Genomic DNA, 24,018 nt, shown 5'->3' on the forward strand with positions numbered 1-24,018 from the left:
ACATTGTCAACTTGAATCACAACGGCCACCAACTCTCACATGCTACAGTTGGAAAATATTGCATGTTAATTAACTTAATTAATTTGAATGTTAATTATTTTAAATGTGGATTTACTAACTTCAGTTATGATATCATCTCCTAATTTTTAAACCATTTATCCAAACAAAAGAGATACAAAGGAAAGACCCACCAATCTCTTCACTTACTCTGTCACCAACTTTAGAATTTGGATTCATGATGCTCAACATGTCTGCACTTGCTTCTCCGGGATCATACTGTTTTTATGACTTTGCCTCAATCTCTCTCTACAACCTTTTTTAGTTCAATGGCTCTTTCATCCAGCAGTACTTGAACTGTGCCCTGTAGTCTAAGTCCTCTCTTTTTGCTTAGTCTCACTGCTAAACTTTGTCACCTCAGTCCTGCTATTTTTCTTGTTCCCTAAACTGATTTGCTGCTTCTCTCTGCTGTAAAGCTGTTTCAATAAACATCTTCTAGTCAGTCAGGCAAACATCTGTACAAATGATAAACACACAAGATGGTTTGTAATAATCATTCCTTAATTATTTAAGTGGAGCTACTTGGAATTATACATTCTGTCATTAGATTTAAATATTTATGTTATAGATAATATTGTAATAAAACTGAAAACTGTCATACTGTTGTTGATTGCTCTTAATGAACAAGCAATAATATTGTATTTTAGCTCAAAGCACAGAACGATCGAGAAGCACAGAGTATGGATGTAATTTTCACAGAGCGACGAGAGTAAGTAATAATACCTTGTTCAGAATATTGAGTACACGAGAACCAGGTATGATTCTTCAAGCCTGTTCTGCCATTTTATGCATCTCAAATTTGAATTGTAATAATATTCACAACAGTTTGAGGAAATTTTCATATCTTGTGAAGTGTATTTCCTGATATCACTCTTAAATGACTTAGGTCTAAATCACTTTATCAACATTTTTTGAGCAGTGAAAATACCTTCATAGCAATTTACCTGATTTAGAAGGGAGCATTACTGTGTGATGAGATACTGAGTAAATTATGTTTATATTCTTTGGCATTTAGAAGAATGAGGGTGATCCCCTTGAAACCTACAAGATTCTGAAGGGGCCTTACAGGGTTGTAACTGAGGTTGTTTCCCATATTTGGGAAATCTATTACATGTGGGTACAGTCTCAGGATAAAAGGCTAAATAGTTAGCATGGAGATGAGATATTTAACTGAAATTAATGTGAATGTTTGGAATTCTCTACCCCTGAAGGTTATGAATAAATCTGAGGGTTGTGGATGGTGCACCATGGAACATATTGAAGCCAAAGATAGATTTTCAGTCTGTCAGGATAATGGCAAAGATTGGGAATGGAAAGTGGCCAAATATTATTCAAGATTGCATTAAATGGCACGGCAAGCTCTGTAGGTCTTTGTCTATTCGTGCGGTTGGCTCAGTAGGGTCTTTGTCTATTCGTGCTGCTATTTCTTTTGTTAAACATCTTAAACTTAAATCATGTTTATGCAAACTGTCCTTAGTTTAATTTTTTAAGTATCAGTACCAACTGCTGAACTTGTTAGACCCTACACCAAGGCCAAATCCATCTTTCCTGAGGTTCAGTTGCATCAGTAGATGCTGGTAACGAGCACAGGTAGATAAGACTCTTAAAAATAATTAACGGAGTCTTTGGTTTTGTATTTGAATATATAGAGTTAATGCTGAACTCGTAGAAACATCAACTTTGACAACTTCTTAAAAAAATTTTTCCAGTTCTGTAACAGCAAATTGTTCATTATCAGTATATTCTCTTATCAACCATATCAGCTTTCTTTCAAGCATATTGTGTTTTGGAACTTTGGATTCTAATGTGTAATTTGAGTGCACATATTGGAGATTTTTCTTCCTCTTGACACAAAATAAATCTATGTTGTTGAAAATGCAGTGTAATATTTTTTCAAGTAAGCAAGCTCTAAGTATGGTAGCTTTTGTCTGTGTTACTGATGTGTGACTGATTTAATTTATTGCATATCCTGCACAGTCAGCTAAATCAGATAGCCTTCCTGGAACAAGTCTACACCATTTACGTATTTATTGCTCACAACTGGTGAATCCTATAGAATCTATATATCCATCTTCAATATATCCGTCATCATCAGAAACATTGTGAGGAATGGACTTTGCTTCAGTTTGTTGTTCATTGCTTTTAGCTTCTTTTGATGTCTGTGGGACATTATAAGTTGTCTCTGGAGATGTATTTTCCAAATAAAAATCTGGTTCTTCCTGCAGTCGATGATGATGATAGGCAAAGAAGCAATTGTACCATTTGATGAATTTTGCAAAGAGGATGAGTATCGAAGATATACCAATTGATGTTGCCATAACACCAACCACTAATTTCCAGGATTTCCCAAATTTGGATTGATCTAAAAAATAAAGAAAAGAGTAGTATATCCAAACATTAAGTACTATTGCTCTGTTATCTTTTTGTAAGGAATCATTCACTTACATGCTAGATATAAATTGATTTTAATCTAGTAAATATATTTAATATTTCTATTTGTACATGTTTAATTTAAAAAAAAACTTATCTTTCAATGCAGCATGTCAGTCATTGCTTAATTTGGCAAATTCTAAGTAATTGTTGCTCAACTCCGAATTACAAACATGGCAACAGGAGTATGCCCCTCAGCGGTTAAAGCAACTCTATATTCCTGCACACCCGCAATAATCATTCATGCCCTTGAAAATCAAAATTCTATCTATTTTGCCTTAAAAATATTTAAAGATTCTACATCTGCTCTCTTTTGAGAACAAGAATTCCACAAATTCTCAACCTTTTGAGAGAAAATGTTTCCAGCTCCTTATTTTTAAACCATCACCCTCCCACAAGAGAAAACACCCTTTCCTCATCCATCCAGTCAAGTTTCCTCAGGATTTTGTATGTATTAGCACGAAAGATGCTTGAACTTATAAACTAGAATCAATTTCTTCATTGTACAACAAATTTTGGATAAACCCACATATAAGATGTATTTCTACATAAACCGTTTGTACAAAAAGCAAATTTCTTTGGGGTGATTTGAATTTTGTCAAAATATCTTCAGGTACACAAAAAAATCCAAAAAGCTCCAAAATCCGAAATTTTTCCGTTGAGTGTGGAGCGTCATTTTTGCGTGCAAACAGGTGACCGAATTCCACACCTACTCAAACCTCGCCACTCAGATGTGATGTGACAGCGTGGCCCAGCACTGGCAGGCGTCAGTTGTGTCTCAGCGCTTGTACTATTCACGCGTGCACCTGCTGTTAAGTAATTTTTTTTATTTCACTGTGGAAATGTCATTTATTCCGAAATCTGAAAAATTCTGAACTCTGAAAAACAACTGACCCCGAGGATTTTGGATAAAGGATTGTCTCCCTGTACCTGTAAATTTGGCTCATTTTAAAAATCCTTTAAATGACTTGAAGTAAAGGTGATTTTTTTAATCATCAGATGTATTGGCATAGGTTAAATTTTTCATAATACTTGGTAGATGGGCAGCAATTTAGAAAAAGCCATGAATTGGCCCACATTGTGGCTGGGAGCAGAGACTTGGGAAGTTAGTAATCAAGTGTTAAGGGCAGGTCTTTAATGGAAGGGCTCTAAGGAATGTTGTCAAACAGAGAAACCAAGGGGTGCAAGTACATAGTTCCTTGAATGTGGCATCAAAGGTAGATATGGTGGTGAGGAAGGTATTTAGCATGCTTACCTTCATCAGTTAGAGTGCTGAGTACAGGAGTTGGGATGCCATGTTACAGCTGTATAAGTCATTGGTAAGGCTGCATTTGGAGTACTGTGTACAGTTCTGGTTGTCCTGCTGTGGGAAGGATGTTATTAAACTGTAAAGAGTGCAAAAAAGACTTACAGGGTTGCTAAAAGACTGGAAGTTTTGAGTTATAAGGAGAGGCTGGTTAGGGTGGGGCTTTTTATCCCTGGAGTGTAGGAGCTGAGGGGTGATTTTATAGAGGTTTACAAAATCATGAGAGGCATGGGTAAGGTAAATGCCACTGTCTTTTCCCCAGGGTGGGGGAGTCCAAAACTAGAGAGCATAGGTTTAAAGTAAGAGGGGAATGATTTAAAAGCGATCTAAGGGACAACGTTTTTCTCCCAAGGGATAGTACATATATGGAACAAACTGTCAGAGAAAGTGGTAGAGGTGAGTACAATAACAACATTTAAAAGGAATTTGGACAAGTAAATGGATAGGAAAGGTTTGAAGGGATGTGGCAAACGCAGGCAAGTGAAACTATTTCAGTTTAAGAAACCTAGTTGACGTGGACAAGTTGGATCAAGGGGACTGTTTCTATGCAGTATGATTCTAAACTGTTCGAGCATGTTACACTTCCAAGGCAGGTGGGACGTAAACCTGGACCTTTTGATCGATAGTTAAGGGCACTGCAACTGTGTCATAATACCCCTACTAGGATAGATTTTAAATACAACTAATGAAATATTTAATTGTAAGTAGACACTTGAAAGATGCTTAAAAAGCCATCTCAATCAGAAACTCCACAAGCATGACTGATGTTGGAAATATCAATAATGGCACTGGTACATTTTGTTATACTGACTTTGTAATTAGGAAATTACATTCTTTATGCAATGCAGCAGCAAAGTTATCAGATTTGTTTTTTGGGCAAAAGTTAGTTGAATAAAAATGGCTGTGAAAATCAATAATTTTGTTTATATTTCAACATCTATTTAATTTTCCAATGTTAAAGCAGTTTGAACATTGAGTATAGTTTCTTTAGCTTCCTACCTTCCTGAAAGCACCATTGGTGTCTTCCTGTAACTTGGTTAATTCAGCAGTTCCATATGGATACATGTGATGGTTGGTGGATGGCTACTTGATCTGAAATTGCAATATAACTGAACATCGTCCTTTGATACTCAATTTCCCTGCATCAAAATTATGTCAGGGATCATTGTCTAATGCAGAGCTGTGGCTATGTTTTCCTTTCTAACTCTTCAGGCCAAGTATAGCAGCCCTATCTCTATTGCAGGTGCATTTAAGCTAACTCAAAGTGGACTAAGAATTTTGAGAACATAGCACAGCTCACTAAACCTGCAACAATAATTTTAATCTTGGTTATTATGGAGCTTTTGAAAAGAAGCTTTTGAAGTTTGTATTTTTAGTCACTTCTGTAATATTAAAATGTGTGTGATTAATGAATAGGACTATGTAAATAGCAGCTTCTATAATAGTGAGTCAGGTGGACACAAAATTGAGATGAGAGTCAATTATTATGGCCTCAACAAAATGATACCTCATTATATATGTAGTTGATTGATATATAATAAACTACTTGTTTGAACGTCCAGTGACTTCATTATTACTGCAAAGTTAAACTAACCAACAAACAGTAAAATCAACAAAGGCACCTGTAAGGATAAGATAAAAAGATGCTCAGCTTTTGACCACTACTGCTCTGAACCTGCATCACGATGAGGCTGTTTTTGACAATTTGCACCAGTCACTCCATGTATAGCATAGCGTACCATGAAATATTGCTTGTTGTCTTTCTATCAGAAATTTCATGAAGTACTGTGTTGCACCATAATTTCTCTTGATACTTGTCAGAAACATGGACATCTGACATAAAATGCTGTAGTACCTGAGCCATTTGTTTGATTCATGGTGTTATTTTGTCCAGCCACAGTTGGAATTCGCATTGCTGCACTCTGCATCTTTTCCGAAAAGATTGTGTCTAATGTACTTTTGACATTTGAGTTATCTGGAGATGATGTTAAGCTGGAAACTGAAAAACATCCATTCCTCTTTATAAAAGCTTCTTCAATAGTGTGGAATTGCATATCTTCAGGGGCTTCACATGTTGTGATGTTCGCATTACCTGCGGTTGAAATAAGATATAACTTTCCAAACACACAATTCTTAAGTTCCTGTTTGTCATACTGATTTCCTGTTCAAATAATTTACATTGATAATTTTGTTTTTATTCACTCATTGGACATGGTCATCATTGCCCGTCCCTACAGCTTTAGGTTCCCATCAGTAATTAAAAAAAAACATTCACTGCAGTAATCTTACTGACTATAAACTTTTAAACTTTATAAAGAAACTTGTAATTTCCTAGCAACATTAATCATTCATGAATATTGTTACAATAAGAAATTTATGCAAACCTATCAGTTTGGGAGATGAACTCACCTAAGTGTACTTGTGACTCATTAAGCCACCTCTGGAAACCAAGAAAGCCACAACTACAGTTCCATTGATTTCCATATAGAGTTAAACATGATAAATTCAGAGGTTGCAGAACATCCCTGTCAACATGCGTGAGGCAGTTATTGTGTAGTTCCAGTATAGCCAAGTTTTTAAAATTATTGAACGCTCCTGAAATTAAATTGCAGATGAGATTGTATCCAAGATACAGTTCTTTAAGCTGGGTTAAATTTGAAAGAATTTGAATATCATGAAGAGTTAAAGAAATCTTGTTGTTCATTAGATTCAGCTTTGTTGTGTTTGCAGGCAGATCATGCGGAATCGATGACAAATTCTTTCCACTGTAATCACACTGCAGAAAAATAAGAAGTGATTCAGGTGATTGTTCACATTCAGCTGAAGGAAAGAAAGTGCAATATTGCAATAGAACCTCTCTCAACTGAATGTCTAGAAACACTTTGCACTTGTTTTTGAAGTGTCATCATTGTTGTAAAATAGGATATATGCACAAAATCACCAACAAACAGCAATAAAGACCAGAAAGTCTGTTTCTTGTAAGATTAATTAAGGGATAAATATTGGTCGGGACACCTGCTCTTCTTCAAAACTGTGTCAGTGGATCTCTCACGTCTCCGGGTGAGAGGCTTAATTTAGTGTTTTGCCCAAAATGCTGACAGCTTGAACAGTGCAATACTCTGCCAGCGCAACACTGGATTTTGTGCTCAATCTTTGGAATGAGATTGCACCCAAAAAATACCAAATCTTATTGCTGATATCTAACTTCAAAACTGCTTTATTTTCATCAAATTTTAAGATGTTTTTAGAATAAGATGTATTCCTCAAATATAGTGAAATGAGCAATTTGTAGATATTCTGAAATAAAATTTGGCACCAAGTTGCTTATTGTGATATTTGCATTAATTTCCAAAATCTTGACCGAAGTTCTAAGGACCTTTTTGAAGGTGTAGAGTTTAATATAGAGATGGAGAAATTCAAGGAGGGAATTTGAGAGCTTGGGGACTAAGTAGCTGAAGGCATAATTACAGTGTTGGAGTGATTAAAATCAGTAGTTATTAGGTACTCAAAATAACATGTGAGGGTGCTTGAATATTTTGGGGAGTGTAATTTCAGTTCCAAGCCATTTTACTTTTTGTGGGTCTATCCATGGTGGGCACATTGTTTATTGACAGGATAATGAAACAATATTTCAAACTTCAAACAATATTGCTAAGCGTTGATAGCAAGCTGAAAGCCTAAAAATTGTACTTTTGTGCTTTTTTGGATGTAATTCATTCAGTGAAACTTTGTTTAAAAAATGTACTTCTGATTTGCTTACTATGGTGATTGGAAAGAGGTTAGCCATATGACCCTCATAGAATGAGTTCCTTGATTGGGCTTGTTGACCTGATGCAATTAAGGAGCCCTGTCTTGACAGATAAAAACAGAAGTGTTGGACGTCCTTTTCATTCTGAAAGTCTGCTCTGAGGGAGCTGGTCAGTGTCAATGACAATCCACATATAAATAAAGGCTGACTTGGTGATAGGATACTGGCCTCTGTGGAGTTGGTTCAGTGGTGATGAGAGAAAAGCATGTTCCTGAATAAATTCACTCACAGCAGTTGTTTTTGAGTTGGGATAAACATTTCTGACAATTTGCTGTTATTTGGGAAGCTTGGCTTGTTCAATCCTGCTGTCGAAGACTGGGCCCAGTATGTGGAAAGTATGCATTATTCTTTTCCAAGCAATGTTATTGGAGTAGATGAAAAACAATGAGTAATCTCCTGACTGCTTGTGGACCTGCAGCTTTTTTTTAGTTATTAGGAGCCTAACTATCCCTGAGGCACCAGGTACTAAAACCTTTCAACATTTGATGTGTTTAGTTAATGAATATTACAGCTCCAAGCCTCCTCTAATTCTGAGATGCTTTCGGTTTTACTCGGCAATTCGAGAACCAGGGAATCTGTATCGGGATTTTGACTAGAGTGAGATGACTGGCAGAGTCATGTAATTTTGGTTTAACCCTTAATGAGATGTTAATAGATCATTTTGCATGTGGGATTAATGGTGTAACCTTGCAAAAGTGCATACTACCTAAAGCCCAACTGGACTCAAGCAGGCATTACAACTGGCTTTATCTTTGGAAAATGCAGCAAATGGAGCATATGAGTTGCAGCGTGCATATTCTGATGGAATTGGACATTCTCGCTAATCTGACTGAGCTTGGGAAACACCACTTGAGTGGAGGCAACTGTATAGCCTCACTCAGGACATTGAGAGGGACTCAAGGTCTTCCCACAGCAAAACCCCAGAACAAAGCCAAGCATCAGCCAAACAATTAAAAATTTATTCAGGATTTGGGCCAGCAACATTGTAGTTGCTGAAGGTATGCAGGCTTGAGACAGCAACAGAGTCCCCCAGACCTGAATTAAAGAAAGAGAACTCATAGGCTGGTATCCAGGAGAATGCAGGAAAGTCCACTACATCTAGTTTGGAACAGTTAAATTACGTAACAACATCCAAATCAGAACCAATCAAAATAAACATCTGGTTGAATGGTCAACGACTTCTAATGGAGGCCAATACGAGTAAGGCGTTTTCAGTGATTGCAGACACAGTCTTCAATAAAATTTGCTCTGGACACCCACATTTAGGTTTTACCAAGACCTCGGCTAGACTGAGAACCTTTACAGATTGAGGGTACAACTCCTGAGAAGCTGCTGGTTCAGTTACCACTGATTGTAGTAAAAGGCACAGGCCAAGCTTGATGGGACAAAATTAATTGAGAAAATTCAACTTGATTGGGTTCAACATGTATTGATTAGTAAATGGCTGCCTGAGTGAAGTCTTTATTAAATACTCTAAGGTTTTTTTTAGGAAGGTCTAGGTACTATTAAAGGAGGTAAGGTCCCCTTGCATGTTGATCAGGAAGCAATTTCACAATTCTACAAGGCCTGACCAGTGACATTTGCCTTACAACAAAAGTACAGGCAGAAACCAGAAGGCTGGAAAGCGAAGAAATCGGCTGTTGGTTTGCTCGCCAAGCTGGTAGATGGTCATGCAGATATTTTCACTGCCTTGCTAGGTAACCTCATCAGTGTGTTACCATTTCCAATTTTTCTCTGTAGTGATTTCTGTATGGGGTCTGTTTCTACATGCTTGTTGATAGCCTTCTGGGTTAAAAACCAGGCCTCTACAATTTCCTGTGCATGTCTCTGGTTAGCTTGTTCTAGGATTTGCGTTATCCCAGTCAAATTGGTGGCCTTCAATCGTCTACATGTATTGAGTTGAGGGAGGTTATGCAGTGTGCTCCAATACTAAGTGCACATGATTACAAGTTGGAACACTCTCTGGGCCAAGTAGCAAATGCAGATGCATTGAACCATTTCCCGCTGGCGTTGGTGGTTCCATCACTGGAAGAGTCCGTAATGGTTTTACATTTTCTGGACACATTTTCAGTCACAGTTGACTATCAGACTTTGGACGCAGGAAGATCCAGTCCTGACAAAACTAAAATAGTTGGTGATGATGGGAAAAACCAAAGGGCCTTCACAACCAGAATTAAAACATTTCGGACACTGAGAGACCAGATCACAATATGGACTGTATATCATGGGAGTGATTGTCCCAAGAAAAGGTCGCCACCCGATACTGGCTGAACTCCACCAGGATCTAGATTAGAGTGGTGCTGGAAAAGCCCAGCAGGTCAGGCAGAACCAAGGAGCAGAAAATCGATGTTTCGGGCAAAAGCCCTTCATCAGGAATAGAGGCAGGATGCCTGCAGAGTGGGGGAAGGGGAAATGAGGAAACTGGTGAAATCCACATTGATGCCATGAGGTTGAAGTGTTCCGAGGCGGAAGATGAAGCGTTCTTCCTCCAGGCGTCGGTGGTGAGGGAGCGGCGATGAAGGAGGCCCAGGACCTGCATGTCCTCGGCAGAGTGGGAGGGGGAGTTGAAATGTTGGGCCATAGGGCGGTGGGGTTGACTGGGGAGATGTTCCCTAAAGCGCTTTGCTAGGAGGCGTCCAGTCTCCCCAATGTAGAGGAGACTGCATTGGGAGCAACGGATACAATAAATGATATTGGTGGATGTGCAGGTGAACTTTGATGGATGTGGAAGGCACCTTTGGGGCCTTGATTGGAGGTGAGGGAGGAGGTGTGGGTGCAGGTTTTGCAATTTCTGCGGTGGCAGGGGAGGGTGCCAGGAAAGGAAGATGGGTTGTTGGGGGGTGTGGACTTGACCACGTAGTCACTGAGAGAACTGTCTTTGCGGAAAGCGGAAATGGGTGGGGAGGGAAATATATCCCTTGTGGTGGGGTCCGTTTGGAGGTGGTGGAAATGTCGTCGGATGATGTGGTTTATGCGAAGGTTGGTATGGTGGAAGGTGAGCCCCAGGGGGGTTCTGTCCTTGTTACAGTTGGAGGGGTGAGGTTTGAGGGCGGAGGGGTGGGATGTGGATGAGATGCATTGGAGGGCATCTTTAACCACGTGGGAAGAGAAATTGCGGTCTCTAAAGAAGGAGGCCATCTGGTGTGTTCTGTGGTGGAACCGGTCCTCCTGGGAGCAGATAAGGTGGAGGCAGAGGAATTGGGCATTTTTGCAGGAGGTAGGGTGGGAAGAGTTATAATCCACCAGAGTCATCCAGGGTTTCCAAAATGAAAATATTGGTGAGAAGTTATGTCTGGTGACCAGGATTGGGTGCAGACATAGCCGTGTTGTTCAGTAGTGCCCAATGTGCCAACAAGGACAAGAATTACCGCCAACAGTTCCCCACATTCGTGGGAATGGCCGGGGAAACCCTTGACTTGGTTACACTTTGGCTACGCAGGTCCTTTCATGGTCTTAATGTTCTTAGTCATTGTGGATGCCCACTCAGTGTGGCTAGACATGAATAGAGTTCATTCATTAAACACTGGGGGGTGATGATAGGAAAACCTGCACACCTCTTTTGTAGAAACAGAATTTCCGCAAGTGTTGGTCACAGATAACAACATGGTTTCTAAGCAAGAGTTTTAAGTATTTCCTAAAATTGCATGGTATAGACAACTCCAAACTTTGAAGGCAATTTTAAAGGAACAGCCTACATTTTCACTCTATTTCAGACTGTCCTGGTTTCTTTGATTATAGGACTACCCCTCATGAGCTACAGAGATAGCTCCAGTAGATTGCTAATGAGAAGTCTCCGCACCAGGTTAAATCTGATCTACCCAGATCTGGAAGGTAGGGTGAAACGGCATCAGGAATGCTAATGCTGGACGGGAGTCCACTAAGTGAGGGAAACAGTTTACTTCAGGGGACAAAGTTTTGGTGTAGGAACCATGGGAATGAGCTGCATTGGTAAGAGGCGTGGCCGATGCAAGGTCAGGTACAGTTACGGATAAGGTTTGGCAAAATGCAACAGTCCTGAACAAGAACGTGGACCATATGAAAGTTGCAATCTCAAAAACAATGCAGGAAGAAAATGTGCCTGGTTCCTTTCCAAGTGTTCGTGAACCTGTGGGTTCAAGTGTTGAAGATACCTTCAGGTGCATCAGGCAAGCTACTGTGCATTACATGCCACTCGTAGCAGAGGCTAGGTTGGAGGAACCTGACCCAGGGTTAAGATGCCCTAGGAGGACCTACAAAAAAAAGAATTGGCCTATGTCCTCAGATGCAAAGGGGGAGGAATATAGTGACTGTAACCAGATCAGCTACATGGACCTCAGAGAATATGGATTCCCTGATTGGGCCTGTTGATCTGGTCCAAGCAAGGAGCCCTTGCTGACAGATAAGAACAGGGCTGTTAGACATTGTGTTCACACTGAGAGCTGGCCCTGAGGGAACTGGATCAATGCCATGACTTGCCACATGTAAATAAAGACTGACTTGGTCACAGGATGCCAGCCTCTGTGGAGTTATTTCACTTACAATGTTTGGTTTGTAGATTGTTTTTTTTTTCAGTGAATAGCTAGTGAGTGACCGATTAGTTCCTTTGATTAGCTTAAATGTTAATAGGAGGTAATTGAGCCCCTCAAATATAACCAAAAAAAAGTCAAATTTGTAGCAAAATTGATGTTCAAGTGAGAAATGTCAGTTTAAATGAGAAGAGCTATAAAGCCTATTGCAAAGAAATGCGAAAATGTTGCCATATTTATATGCCTATTCATGTGTACTTGTAAGGAAATAGCTAGTAGAGGAGGCATGAAAGGACCACAATGCCATTTGAAGCTGATTCATGTTCATGGTCCTTGCAGTGTTCCATCCAAAGTTGCCCAGAATTCCAGTTAAACCCTGCACCTCACTTGATCATACTACAGGCAAATAAAAAAGGATACTGACTTACCTATCTAAAACAATGCAATATGGAGCTACATTGTGTCATCTCAGGCTGAGAACATATATACAAAATAGAGTAAAAGAAAGTTTTGCTCTAACTGTGATTTGTAAGTTGCATATTTGTCATTAGTTAGAATATAGCAGGAGCCCAGTCAGGAGTTCACTAAAGAAAGCAGTAAATGTTATTTAATTAACTAAGTATGAAAACGTTAATTACTTGAACCTTCAAGGAAATTATTGAATTTTGGCATTACTTGAGCTACACCTAAAATCAATACCTACTACATGTTGTTTTTGCGCTGTTGCCTTCTGGTGACCATAGAGATTATCAGAAAGATCCATCTGGTTTATTGGAGAATAGAATCTTTCATTTCTACCTTATCCAGCCTTCATGTAATTGATTATTAACTGCCCTCTGGGCAATTAGGAATAAGCAATAAATACTCACCCAGGTAGTGACACCAGAATTCCATTATGACTGTGGTGGCCACAGTATTTTTATGACTGGTGTAGTTCAATTTCTCGTCAATGGTAACCCTCAGGATGTTAGTGAAGTAATCCCTGGCGGTGAAGCCATTGAATATTAGGAGGATGTGGTTAAACTATCTGAGATAGTCATTGCCTTGCACTTGTATAACACATATGGCACTTGGCCAAGCTTGAATCTTGTCCCTGTACACCCAGATTGTTTCAGTATCTGAGGAATCACAAAAGGTGCTGAACATTTTGCAATCACCAGTGGACATCTCCACTCCTAGACTTATGATGGAGGGAAGATCATTGATGGTTAGTATTGGGCACTAATTTTTGGAATTCTTGTAATGATATACTGGGACTGAGAGATTAACTGAAATGTTCACTCTATTGATATATTTGACCTTGTTCATTCATGGAGTCGTAGAGATATACAGCACATAAACAGACCCTTTGGTCGAATTTGTCCATGCTGACCAGATATCCCAACCCAAACTAGTGCCACCTGCAAGCACCCGGCCCATATCCCTCCAAATCCTTCCTATCCATATACCCCTCCAGAAGACTTTTAAATGTTGCAATTGTACCACCTTCCGCCACTTCTTCTGGTAGGTCATTCCATACACATACCACCCTTTGCGTGAAAAAGTTGGCTCTTGGGTCTCTTTTATATCTTTACTCTCTCACCCTAAAACTATGTCCTCAAGTTCTGGACTCCCCCACCCCAGGGAAGAGACTTTGTCTATTTATCGTATCCGTGCCCTCATGATTTTATAAGCCTCTCAGCCTCCGACGCTCCAGGGAAAACAGCCCCAGCCTATTCAACCTCTCCCTTATAGCTCAAATCCTCCAACCCTGGTAACATCCTCTAAATCTTTTCTGAACCTTTTCAAGTTTCACAACATCCTTCTGAAAGGAAGGAGACCAGAATTGCACACAATATTCCAAAAATGACCTAACCAATGTCCTGTACAGCTGCACATGACCTCCCAACTCCTGTACTCAATACTCTGGCCAATAAAGGAAAGCATACCAAACACCGCCTTCATTATCGTATCTACCTGCAACTCCACTCTCAAGGAGCTATGAACCTGCACTCCAAGGTCTCTTCGTTCAGCAACGACCTTACCATTAAATGTATAAGTCCTGCTAAAATTTGCTTTCCCAAAATGCAGCACCTCACATTTATCTAAAATTAACTCCATCTGATCAAGAGCCCGATGTAAACTGAGATAACCTTCTTTGCTGTCCAGTACACCTCCAATTTTAGTGTCATCTGCAAACTTACTAACTATACCTCTTCTGCTTACATCCAAAACATTTATATAAATGATGAAAAGTAGTGGACCCAGCACCATTCCTTGTGGCACTCTACTGGTCACAGGCATCCAGTCTGAAATACAACCCTCCTCCACCACCTTTATGCCACTTCTATATCCATATGGCTAATTCTCCTTTTATACCATGACATCTAACCTTGCTAACCAGTCTCCCATGGGGAACCTTGTTAAATGCCTTACTGAAGTCCGTCTAGATCAAATCCACCACTCTGCCCTCATCAATCCTCTTTGTTACTTCTTCAAAAAACTCAATCAAGTTTGTGAGACATGATGTTCCACGCATAAAATCATGTTGACTATCCCTAATCAGTCCTTGTCTTTCCAAATACTATACATCCCGTCCCTCAGGACTCCCTCCAACCAACTTGCCCACCACCGATGTCAAGCTCGCTGTTGTATAGTTCCCTGGCTTGTCCTTAGTCCCCTTAAACAGTGACACCACGCTACCCAATCTCCAGTCATCCGCCACCTCACCTGTAACTATCGATGATGCAAATATCTCAGTAAGAGGCCCAGCAATCACTTCCCTAGCTTCCCACAGAGTTCTAAGGTACACTTGATCAGGTCCTGGGGATTTATCCACTTTCATGTGTTTCAAGATTTCCAGCACTTCCTCCTCTGTAATATGGACATTTTTCAAGATGTCACCATCTATATTCTATATCTGCCATGTCCTTTCCACAGTAAACACTGATGCAGAATACTCATTTAGTATCTGCCCCATCTGCTGTGGCTCCACACAAAGGCAGCCTTGCTGATCTTTGAGGGGCCCTATTCTCTCCCCAGTTGTTCTTTTGTCCTTAATATATATGTAAAAACCCTTTGGATTCTCTTTAACTCTATTTGCCAAAGCTATCTCATGTCGTCTTTTTGCCCTCCTAATTTCCCTATTAAGTATACTCCTACTGCCTTTATACTCTTCTAAGGATTCATTTGATCTATCTTGGCTGTACCTAACATATGTTTACTTCTTTTTCTTAACCAAACCTTCAATTTATTTAGTCATCCAGCTTTCCCTACAGCTACCAACCTTCCCTTTCACCCTTACAGGAATATACCATCTCTGGACTCTCATTGTCTGTCCTCAAAGATGTCTTTTTTGAATTGCTGACTGGATGATACTGTAGTCTGAGGAGAAAGCCAGCAACTCCATAATATTGTGTTGACCTCTTATAGCTGAAAATGTGTTGCTGGAAAAGCGCAGCAGGTCAGGCAGCATCCAAGGAACAGGAGAATCGACGTTTCAGGCATAAGCCCTTCTTCAGGAATCATGCCCGAAACGTCGATTCTCCTGTTCCTTGGATGCTGCCTGACCTGCTGCGCTTTTCCAGCAACACATTTTCAGCTCTGATCTTCAGCATCTGCAGTCCTCCCTTTCTCCTTGACCTCTTAAGGTGCTACTATTAGTTGGTGGCAAAAATAGTAAGGCAAATGTCCTGAGTAAATAAGGCACCCTTGGCTTTTTTATTTTTTCATCAGACTTGGGACATCGCTTGCTAGTCCAGCATTTCTTGTCCATTCCAGAGGGTAGTTAAGAGTCAACCACAGTAGTGTGAGGCTGGGGTGCCATAGGCTATGCTAGGTAAGGACAGCAGTTTCCTTCCTTCAAGGACATTAGTGAACCAGTTGGGTTTATTTCTGACAATTGCCAATGGTTTCATGGTCATCGTTAAACCCTTAATTCCAGATTTTTAAAAATTGAATTCAAATTCCACCATCTGCCCTGTGAGATTTGAACCCAAGCCCCCAGAACATTACCTGGGTCTCTTAATTGACCGTCTACTGATAATACAACTATGCTATCACCTATCTATCTATGGACAACAAAGTGGCTAACACACTGTAGCATTAGCCTCAGGAACCTGCTGTAGAAAAACAAATGCCAGTATTGAGCTGATATTACATGTTGTGCCAAAGTTGCTTCAAGGATGTGGTACAGCATTCCTGACATTAAAAAAAAGACTTCCTGCTTTTGCTGATCCTTTCCCATCAAGTACAGTGCTAGTGAAACACTGAACTCACCTTCTTCATGTGCAAAAAACACAGGAGTGAGAAGAAACTTAGCACCAGCTTACATTTAAATTAGGACTCCTGTTTTCTCACTGCAGCCATTCCACTGATACTGGTTTTGTTTGTACAAAGTAAATCCAAACAAACAGCATACTATTTCTGTACTACTGTGTTAGATTGAGGGCACTGACACATGGTATTTATTCAGTAATTTGATTATTGTTGAGAAACAGGCAATAAACACTTTGTGATGCCTTTGTCTATCACTGCAGCAAGCACTGACTTAAATTAGACCAATAACGATGTGTAAATCGAAGTCCTGCAACAATCCATTTTCAAACTACAGATTTTACAATCTGTTATATTTACCGTGATGCATGTTTAAATTGACACCAAGTCAAAATATAAAAATATAATGTTCAGATATTTTACTTTCGATCTATTTACTGATGCTAACAGTTTACAAAATTTTTGAGAATGAACGAACAGTTCTGAGTTGGAAATAGAAATTAGTCATGGCTCTACATCAAGAGGGATTCTACTTAAAATTTCTATTTTTATATTGCCTGTGACCACCATATTGAAAACCTAAAACATGGAGTTGGGGTTGGGGGATTGGAGTGTGAGAAGTAAAAAGTATCATATATGCATCACCCATATGCATTGATATTTCGAATAAAATGGTACTGCAAGTATACAGATTCCTTTTAAGATATGTTGATATCATTCATTAAGCTGTTAACGTACTTACTGTTGTGTCACTGAAATTACATGGAGATAAAGCTATTGCAGCTGTTGTTAAAATAACATTTCCAGTCCAAAGTTCAAACCAATGTGTTGTCATGATCCCAGCTCCTCTGCAAAATACATGCTTGTTAGTTACTTCCAGTTAACCAAGAAGTCAGATATTTCTTTGTCATTATGCTTTGAAAATGAATAGTAAACAATATGTAATACTAAACAGTGGTTTGTTAAACTAGAAACTGACTTTCAATAAGTGGAAGGCAAACTAGATTAAAGGGTTTAGAGAGAAGTCTGGATTAATGAAACATGAAGAAAAACCATTAAGGTAATGCTATCTTCAAGAAGAAATTACAATCTTTATGTCTCAATTTTAGAAAACTATTGGGCTGCATCTGTCTTCTGATTCCCTATTCCAATGAAATGCATATTGTTATCTGTCTGTAAACCTCCCCTGTGGGAATTTCAGTAGTAAAATGTCAATGTGCATGGCACCAGATAGTGGTCTTTATCAGAACTAGACAGTTAAATGTACAAACATCCATGTAGGATTGTCATACCACTAGATGGCATTATCATATCAATTTCACACAATTTATTCAAAATACTTTCTGGAAAATCTTTTGTGCCGACAACAAGGGATTGTTATATGATTGAATTTACCACATTTTAACTTTTCTTTTTGTCTTTTAATAAAGTCACATAATCTTTCCAGACTGTAGAGCTGCTCTCATTAGAGAGACAACTGGTGGTGGTTTAACCTGAGGTTCTTCATGTTCATCAGGTAGAGGTTAAGAAGGACAGTCCTTCATGGTAACCTCAGCCAGTGCAGGAGTTGAACCCATGCTGTTGGTGTCACTGCATCCAAACTAGCCATCCAGCCAACTGATCTAACTAGGAGTCCTTTTGGAAGGAGACATTGGACTTAGAGGGAATATAGTATAGGTTTATGAGAATTATACCAGACCTAAGTCTTACATTGCTGGGAGAATACAAGTTAGGCCTGTTGTTCTGTAGAATTTAGAAGGCTGAGTCAGTGGTGATCAGATTGTAGTCTTCAAGAGACTGCATGGTGGTTAGCACTGCTGCCTCACAGCACCGGTGGCCCAAGTTCAATTCTATCTTCATGCGACTGTCTGTATGGAATTTGCACCTTCTCCCCATGTCTGCATGGGTTTCTGCTGGCAGCTCCGGTTTCTTTGCCCCATTTCAAAGATGTCAAGGTTAGGTGGACTGGTCATGGTAAGTGGAGAGTATTGGGGATGGATGGAGTGGGTCTGGATGGGATGCTGTTCAGAGGGTGAATATACACTGTATAGAGATTCTATGATACTGTATTAACAGGAAAAGACAATATATAAAGTTATACTATTTCCACTGGTTGGGAATTCTAGAACTAGGGAGCATAGTCTGAGAATTAGGACCAGACCATTCAGGAGAGATGTTAGGAAGCACTTCCATACACAAAGGGTAGTAAATGTTTGGAACTCTTCCATAAACAGCCGTAGATGCTGGATCAGTTGTTAATTTTAAATCTGAAGGAATTTTTTTTATTAAGCAGAAGTATTGAGGGATATAGGCCAAAGGCAAGTACATGGAGTTAGACCACATATCTGTCATTGAATGGTAGGTCAGGCTTGATGGGCTGAATGACCCACTGCTGTTCCTCTCCCATTTACACATTCCTCTCTCTCACTTTGGATCTAAACACGACAGTATCGAATACTTTTGAAATTAATAATCTTTTTTTAAAATGGAACGCCAAAGAGATAGGGGTTGTGCAGCTGCAAGGATTAACAAATGTTATAAATAGGTGCAGAAAATAATTACAGGCTAATGGGATCCTGACCTTTTATGCCTAGAAGTCTAGAAAGCAATAGAGTAGAAGTTATGCTTCACCTATCCAGACCTTGTTGAGTATGGTATGAAACACATTCTACACATTACATCTTAGAATATATTAACTTTGTGAGGCAGCTCAGTATAATTTGCCAGAATAATACGTGGATTCTAAAGGCCAAACTATGAGGAGAGATTGCATAAACTAGAATTTTAGAAGTTTATTAGCATTAGTTTGAAAAACGTTTTTAATATCTTAACAGAAGCAAGTAGGTGAGGTAGAGAGAAATTATTTCTGTTGGTTGGAGGAGTACAATACCGGAGAACAAATTCAAAAATTTTAAAGCTGGACTTTTCTAGAGTATATTCAGGAACTACCTGGTTGGTAGAGTTCTGAACTTATTTCTGAAAATGACAGTTGATACAAAATCAATTGTGCGTTTTAAATTTCAGATCAATAGATTATTGTTAACCAAATACGCTAAGAGAAACAGGATAAATGAGGACGTACTGTGTTAGGCCAGATCATCCACAGGCCACTTTGAATTGGACAGGCTTGAGGATGAATAGTTTTCTCCTGTCCTCATACTAGACAGTGCTTACCTAACCTGTTTGTGCAAAGTGATCAGCCAGTCTGTATTTGGTTTTACCAATGTAAAGCAGACCACATTGAGCAATGAATACAGGAGGCTAGATTGAAAGAAGTACAAATAAAACATAATTTTCCAGTCCCTTTCAGTTCTAAAGAAGAGTTATAACTGACTCAAAATGATACATGTTTCTCTCTCCATAGAAGCTGTCCAGCCTGTTGAGTTCCTCCAGCATTTTTTGTTTTTATTTCAGATTTCCAGAATCTTCAATATTTTGCTTTTCCTACAGGTTTACTTGCCTGGCAACAAATGTCTCAATCTCGCTGACTGCAGCTGAGAAACAGACTTCAAAAATGGTTGTCAGGTACTGCTGTTCAATTCCCTCAGTACCTCCCTGTAAAGATCTTGAAACTAAGTTTGCAGTATTTGAAGAATAAGTCAGTGGATTCATGTTCTGAAGAGGTTTTGGGCATCAAGACCTCTTGGTGCTCAAACAAACCTTGAAGAGGAGTCCTCGCATAATGGACAGGGAGATTTCAGGATCTGGGAGCTCTGACAGGAAATATGATCTGGGGATTTTCAGCATGAAAATTATGTCCTGTAATTTACCCTTAGCTGGCGGGGTTTGTTAGGGTGATGAAAGTTATTTCAAGAGTGTCTGGAAATTTTGGGAAATGGGGCGATCAGGCTCAGTATCAGATGAAGGGTGGGAAGCCTTGGGAGATGGGCATTGTTCCTGGAGATCATTACAATCTTGCTTCTCCGTCCCTTTTCTCTACAGCATAAAAAACACAATTTTTCAACCTGTTTCTGTTCTAAAGAAGTCATTTGGTCATGAAATGTCACGCCTGTTTCTCTCACCACAGATGCTGCGTGACCTGCTGAGTTTCTCCACTTTTTGTTTTTGTACAAATAGCCAGGAAGCAAAGCAGAGAAAGGAAGGGAGGGATTATTGATGATGGAGCATCAAGAAGAAAGATTGTCAGGTGGACAACAGGGAAAGCTTTTTTGTTGCTCTTCCTGACCATCTAGCAATGCTGGGAAATTACTTAACTGTTTTACGCAACTGTCATTGCTTCCCTCTCAGTCCTGGTGTAGCGGGCTGAGTTTGGATTTGTAATTTTTTGTTTTTCTTTTTGCCTATCACACATCCACAAGTATTTTTCCTAAATTTGTCCTTTTTCCTCCAATCCATTTGCAAGTATTATCTGATGATGTGAACGTAAACTCTCCCCCCACCACATTTATTCAGAAGCTTACACCCAGCCCCCAATCGTCCTACAATACTTAATATCTAATCCCAAATCTTTGCTTCTCCATTGCTGTCACACTCAAAGACAGTTTTCAGTGTACCCAACAAAGCTAAATGTCCCACTTGATCATTATGTTTGAAGAACTCTGATACAAACTTGCCTCTGAATTTCATCCTTCCCAATATGTCCATCCCTTACTATTGCTATTCCGGTGGTTGCAAACTCAAGCACCACTTTACCGATATTCTTCTAGCCTAAACCTCACAGATTCCCCTGACTTTAGGGTCAGATTATGGTGACAAGAGCAGGTTAAATCTTGGGAATTCTGGGGCAAATAACTCATCTCCCAATTCCTTAAAGCCTGACCACAATCTACAAGATATACATCTGGTTTGCGATCTCTGCTTGCCAGGGGAATGAGTCCCCAACAATAATCTAAACTTTCAATATCATCCAGAACTGAGAAACTTGTTTAATATTCCATCCACCACCTTAAATACTTTGATCCACTGACGCACAGTGAAAGCAATATGTGCCATCCATAAAATGCATTGAAACAATTCACCATGACTCCATTGACAACACCTTCTAGAAGCATAGACCACTTGCAAGTTCCTTTCAAAGCCATACACCATCTTGATTTGAAAGTATATATTGCTATTCTTTGACACTAGGACACTCCCTTCCAAACAATACTGTGTGTATCTAGTTATGACTCTCACAACACCAGATTATAGTCCAACAGGTTTAATTGGAAGCACGTTAGCTTTCGGAGCAACGCTCCTAAGTCACTTGGGCTACAGTTCCTGCAGTTGTCTCATTATTGCCTTAAGTGCAATTAAGAATGGTAAATAAATATGGACTCAGCCGGTATTACCACAGTTTACTGAAAAAAAACCAAACATTCATGTGTTATGATCAAACACTACATTACAATTTTGGTGCTTTGATCAAATTTAATTGCCTATATGCAAAGATCAGAGAATATGTTGAGGATTTTTCCTTAAACTGGTATTACAATTTCAGTCTAATTTTAAGTTTTCCTGTCCTTGTTTTGTACGTCTTTGTTAATTTATGTATTATAAAAAATAATTTGTCACATCATTCACGTTTCCTTACTTTCTTACCAACTTTCTTTGCCTGTGTTCTCCGTTTTCTTTTAAGGTGTAGATTCCTTGTTAGGATTATTTGCACAGACACTGGCCACCTTCTATTGTTGTCACAAGTAACTCTTGATTGTTGTAGGATATTCAGATTTTCAAGTTACAAAATAGTCTATTGTAACTGAACCCAATCCAGTCTTAACCCAGCATTCAGTACTTATGGCAGAAATAGCTGCTGAGTAGCAAGAGAGAATCATAGCTGATTTGCCTCAATGGTATTCTTGGGTGAGATGGGTTATTTGATGACAGATTAGGAATTGAACTTAGTCCCTTCTTGATTTGCATAACTCACTTATTGAACCAGTCAGGAAGATTCTCCACATTTTCAAAATTAAACACAGAAAAAGTGGCAATTTTGTTTATTAAAAAGTGGAAATCTTAATAGCAAAATGTGACTTCATACCACCAAAAATGATAATTTTAATAACTAGCAGGCAGAGGTTGCTTGTTCATTCACTATGAGTTGTTTTGTGGTGACCTTTGTCCCGAAGAATGCATGTGATTTGAATTGCTAGTTAAACATACATTTCGGTTAATTATCTACCATGGCTTTATATTCACTTGGTTAGATGTTGCATTTGAAAGTATCACAACACAGTATTTTGTCTTGTTAGAATTAAGTCTTATTTGATGCAAATATTGACGGTACTCATTTTTTAATACAAGTGTGTTTAAATGGTGCTCAGTTATTGTGTGTAATTTTTCATTTGTTGGTTTGATGGTAGCTATGTAGGAATCATATGACCTATTTTAGGCCTTTTTAACTACCAAAGGGTGTACTCCAACATTCCAGGCTAACTTCAATTGGCTGACAGCTAACTGAATAATTTCCATTGACTGATTCTAATAAATAAATGTAACCTATTGCATTAGTGCTGAGCAAATATTTGCAGAGTGTGGTAAAAGGTAATTGCTTTCACTTTATACATTTATGTTTCCATTTAATAGACTACAACCAATAATACTCATTGATATCTCAATGACTTTCGTTGTTAGCTCTTCGAATAGTCATCGTTACATTTCAATATTACAAAACCTGAGTAATAAAATTATTTCATATAGTATGTTTAACCATGGAGATCAATGCAAGCCCATGTTGGTGAAATGGAAGCCTCCTTTCTTCTAAGCTTGACTTTGGATATTAGACAGGTATGTTAAGAGAGTTGGACCATGCCTCAGAAGTTCTCAAAATTTGTTGTTATATTATTAATGTTTAAGGATAGTCAGTTGGGTTAGGAGAGTTAATCTTATTTGTTAACGATGTTTTCTTCTGTGGATCATAGTAAGTTGTTGATATATTTTTGAGGGAATTTATGCCAGTTATCTGTGGGTGCAGCACCTGCACAACACACCTAGAGTGTCGATGAACCAGATTGAGGTGCTGTTTAAATTAACAGCTGGTTGAAGTTTGAATTAAAGTGCATGCATTGTTTGAATTAGGGAAACTTTAAACAATGGACACGTAAGATTTAGAGGTGAGAAAGAGCATTAGATGACCATGGATAGATAGGCACAGTGGAAAGATGTCTTCAAAGCAGCCATTTTGAAAGTCTTCAAAATGTTAAATAGATTCTGTCTGAATGTTTAAAGTTATTTCACAAACCTTTATTGTGCCTTCTGGAAAAGACTGACTTGTCTGGCTTCAAATTCCTGGACTTCAATTGGGTCAATGCACTGAGGAGTGGCAGATGGAGTTTAGATAAATGTGAGTATTGTGTTTTGGTAAAATAAACAAGGACATGACTCATACAATTAATGGTAGGACCCTGGGTAGTGTTGTAGAACAGAGACCTAGGAGTTGAGGTACATAATTCTTTGAAATTTGTGACACAGGTAGACAGGGTGTTGAAGTTGTACAGGACGTTGGTGAGGCCTCCTGTGGAGTACCCTGTTATAGGAAGGTTATTAAATTGAAGAGTGTTCAGAAAAGGTTTACTAGGATGTTGCCATGACTGAAGGGTTTTAGTTATAAGGAGAGGCTGGATAGGCTGGGACTTCTTTCACTGGAGCGTATGAGGTTGAGGGGTAACCTTTTTAGAGGTTTTTAAAATCATGAGGAGCATAGATAAGGTGAATAGCAA

At 39.0% G+C, this 24,018-nt stretch overlaps 2 protein-coding genes across 6 annotated transcripts in view; one reads left to right on the top strand and one right to left on the bottom strand.

The window, feature by feature from the left end:
- ift74 (intraflagellar transport 74) overlaps positions 1-24,018 on the top strand; it is a 115,535-nt gene that overhangs the window by 14,635 nt on the left and 76,882 nt on the right. For both annotated transcript variants that reach the window (XM_043717227.1, XM_043717238.1), the window contains exon 7: positions 705-766. In XM_043717227.1, coding sequence (XP_043573162.1) covers positions 705-766 — 62 coding nt within the window. The remainder of the gene's footprint in view (positions 1-704; positions 767-24,018) is intronic.
- On the bottom strand, positions 541-22,375 carry LOC122563480 (leucine-rich repeat-containing protein 19-like). 4 transcript variants are annotated; one of them, XM_043717260.1, is made up of 5 exons: positions 21,894-22,374; positions 17,103-17,208; positions 6,203-6,569; positions 5,649-5,885; positions 541-2,419 (listed from the first exon to the last, which is right to left on the bottom strand). In XM_043717260.1, the coding sequence occupies exons 2-5, from the start codon at positions 17,193-17,195 to the stop codon at positions 2,085-2,087; spliced, it is 1,032 nt and encodes a 343-aa protein (XP_043573195.1). In that variant the 5' UTR covers positions 17,196-17,208; positions 21,894-22,374; the 3' UTR covers positions 541-2,084. The 4 variants fall into 4 exon arrangements, with proteins under 4 accessions (XP_043573195.1, XP_043573186.1, XP_043573203.1 ...); XM_043717251.1 differs by having other exon boundaries at positions 21,902-22,373; XM_043717268.1 differs by lacking the exon at positions 17,103-17,208 and having other exon boundaries at positions 21,902-22,375.

Source organism: Chiloscyllium plagiosum, chromosome 2 (genome assembly GCF_004010195.1).
Source record: "Chiloscyllium plagiosum isolate BGI_BamShark_2017 chromosome 2, ASM401019v2, whole genome shotgun sequence".
Lineage (NCBI taxonomy): Eukaryota > Metazoa > Chordata > Chondrichthyes > Orectolobiformes > Hemiscylliidae > Chiloscyllium > Chiloscyllium plagiosum.

Excerpts from the sequence above, each read along its gene's own strand:
- LOC122563480 (XM_043717260.1), bottom strand. The coding sequence starts at position 17,195 with ATGACAACACATTGGTTTGAACTTTGGACTGGAAATGTTATTTTAACA. Across the intron at positions 5,886-6,202 it reads TGAGTCACAAGTACACTTAG|GTAATGCGAACATCACAACA; the intron begins GTGAGTTCATCT and ends TTTCAACCGCAG. Across the intron at positions 2,420-5,648 it reads GAATCAAACAAATGGCTCAG|ATCAATCCAAATTTGGGAAA; the intron begins GTACTACAGCAT and ends TTTATTTTTTAG.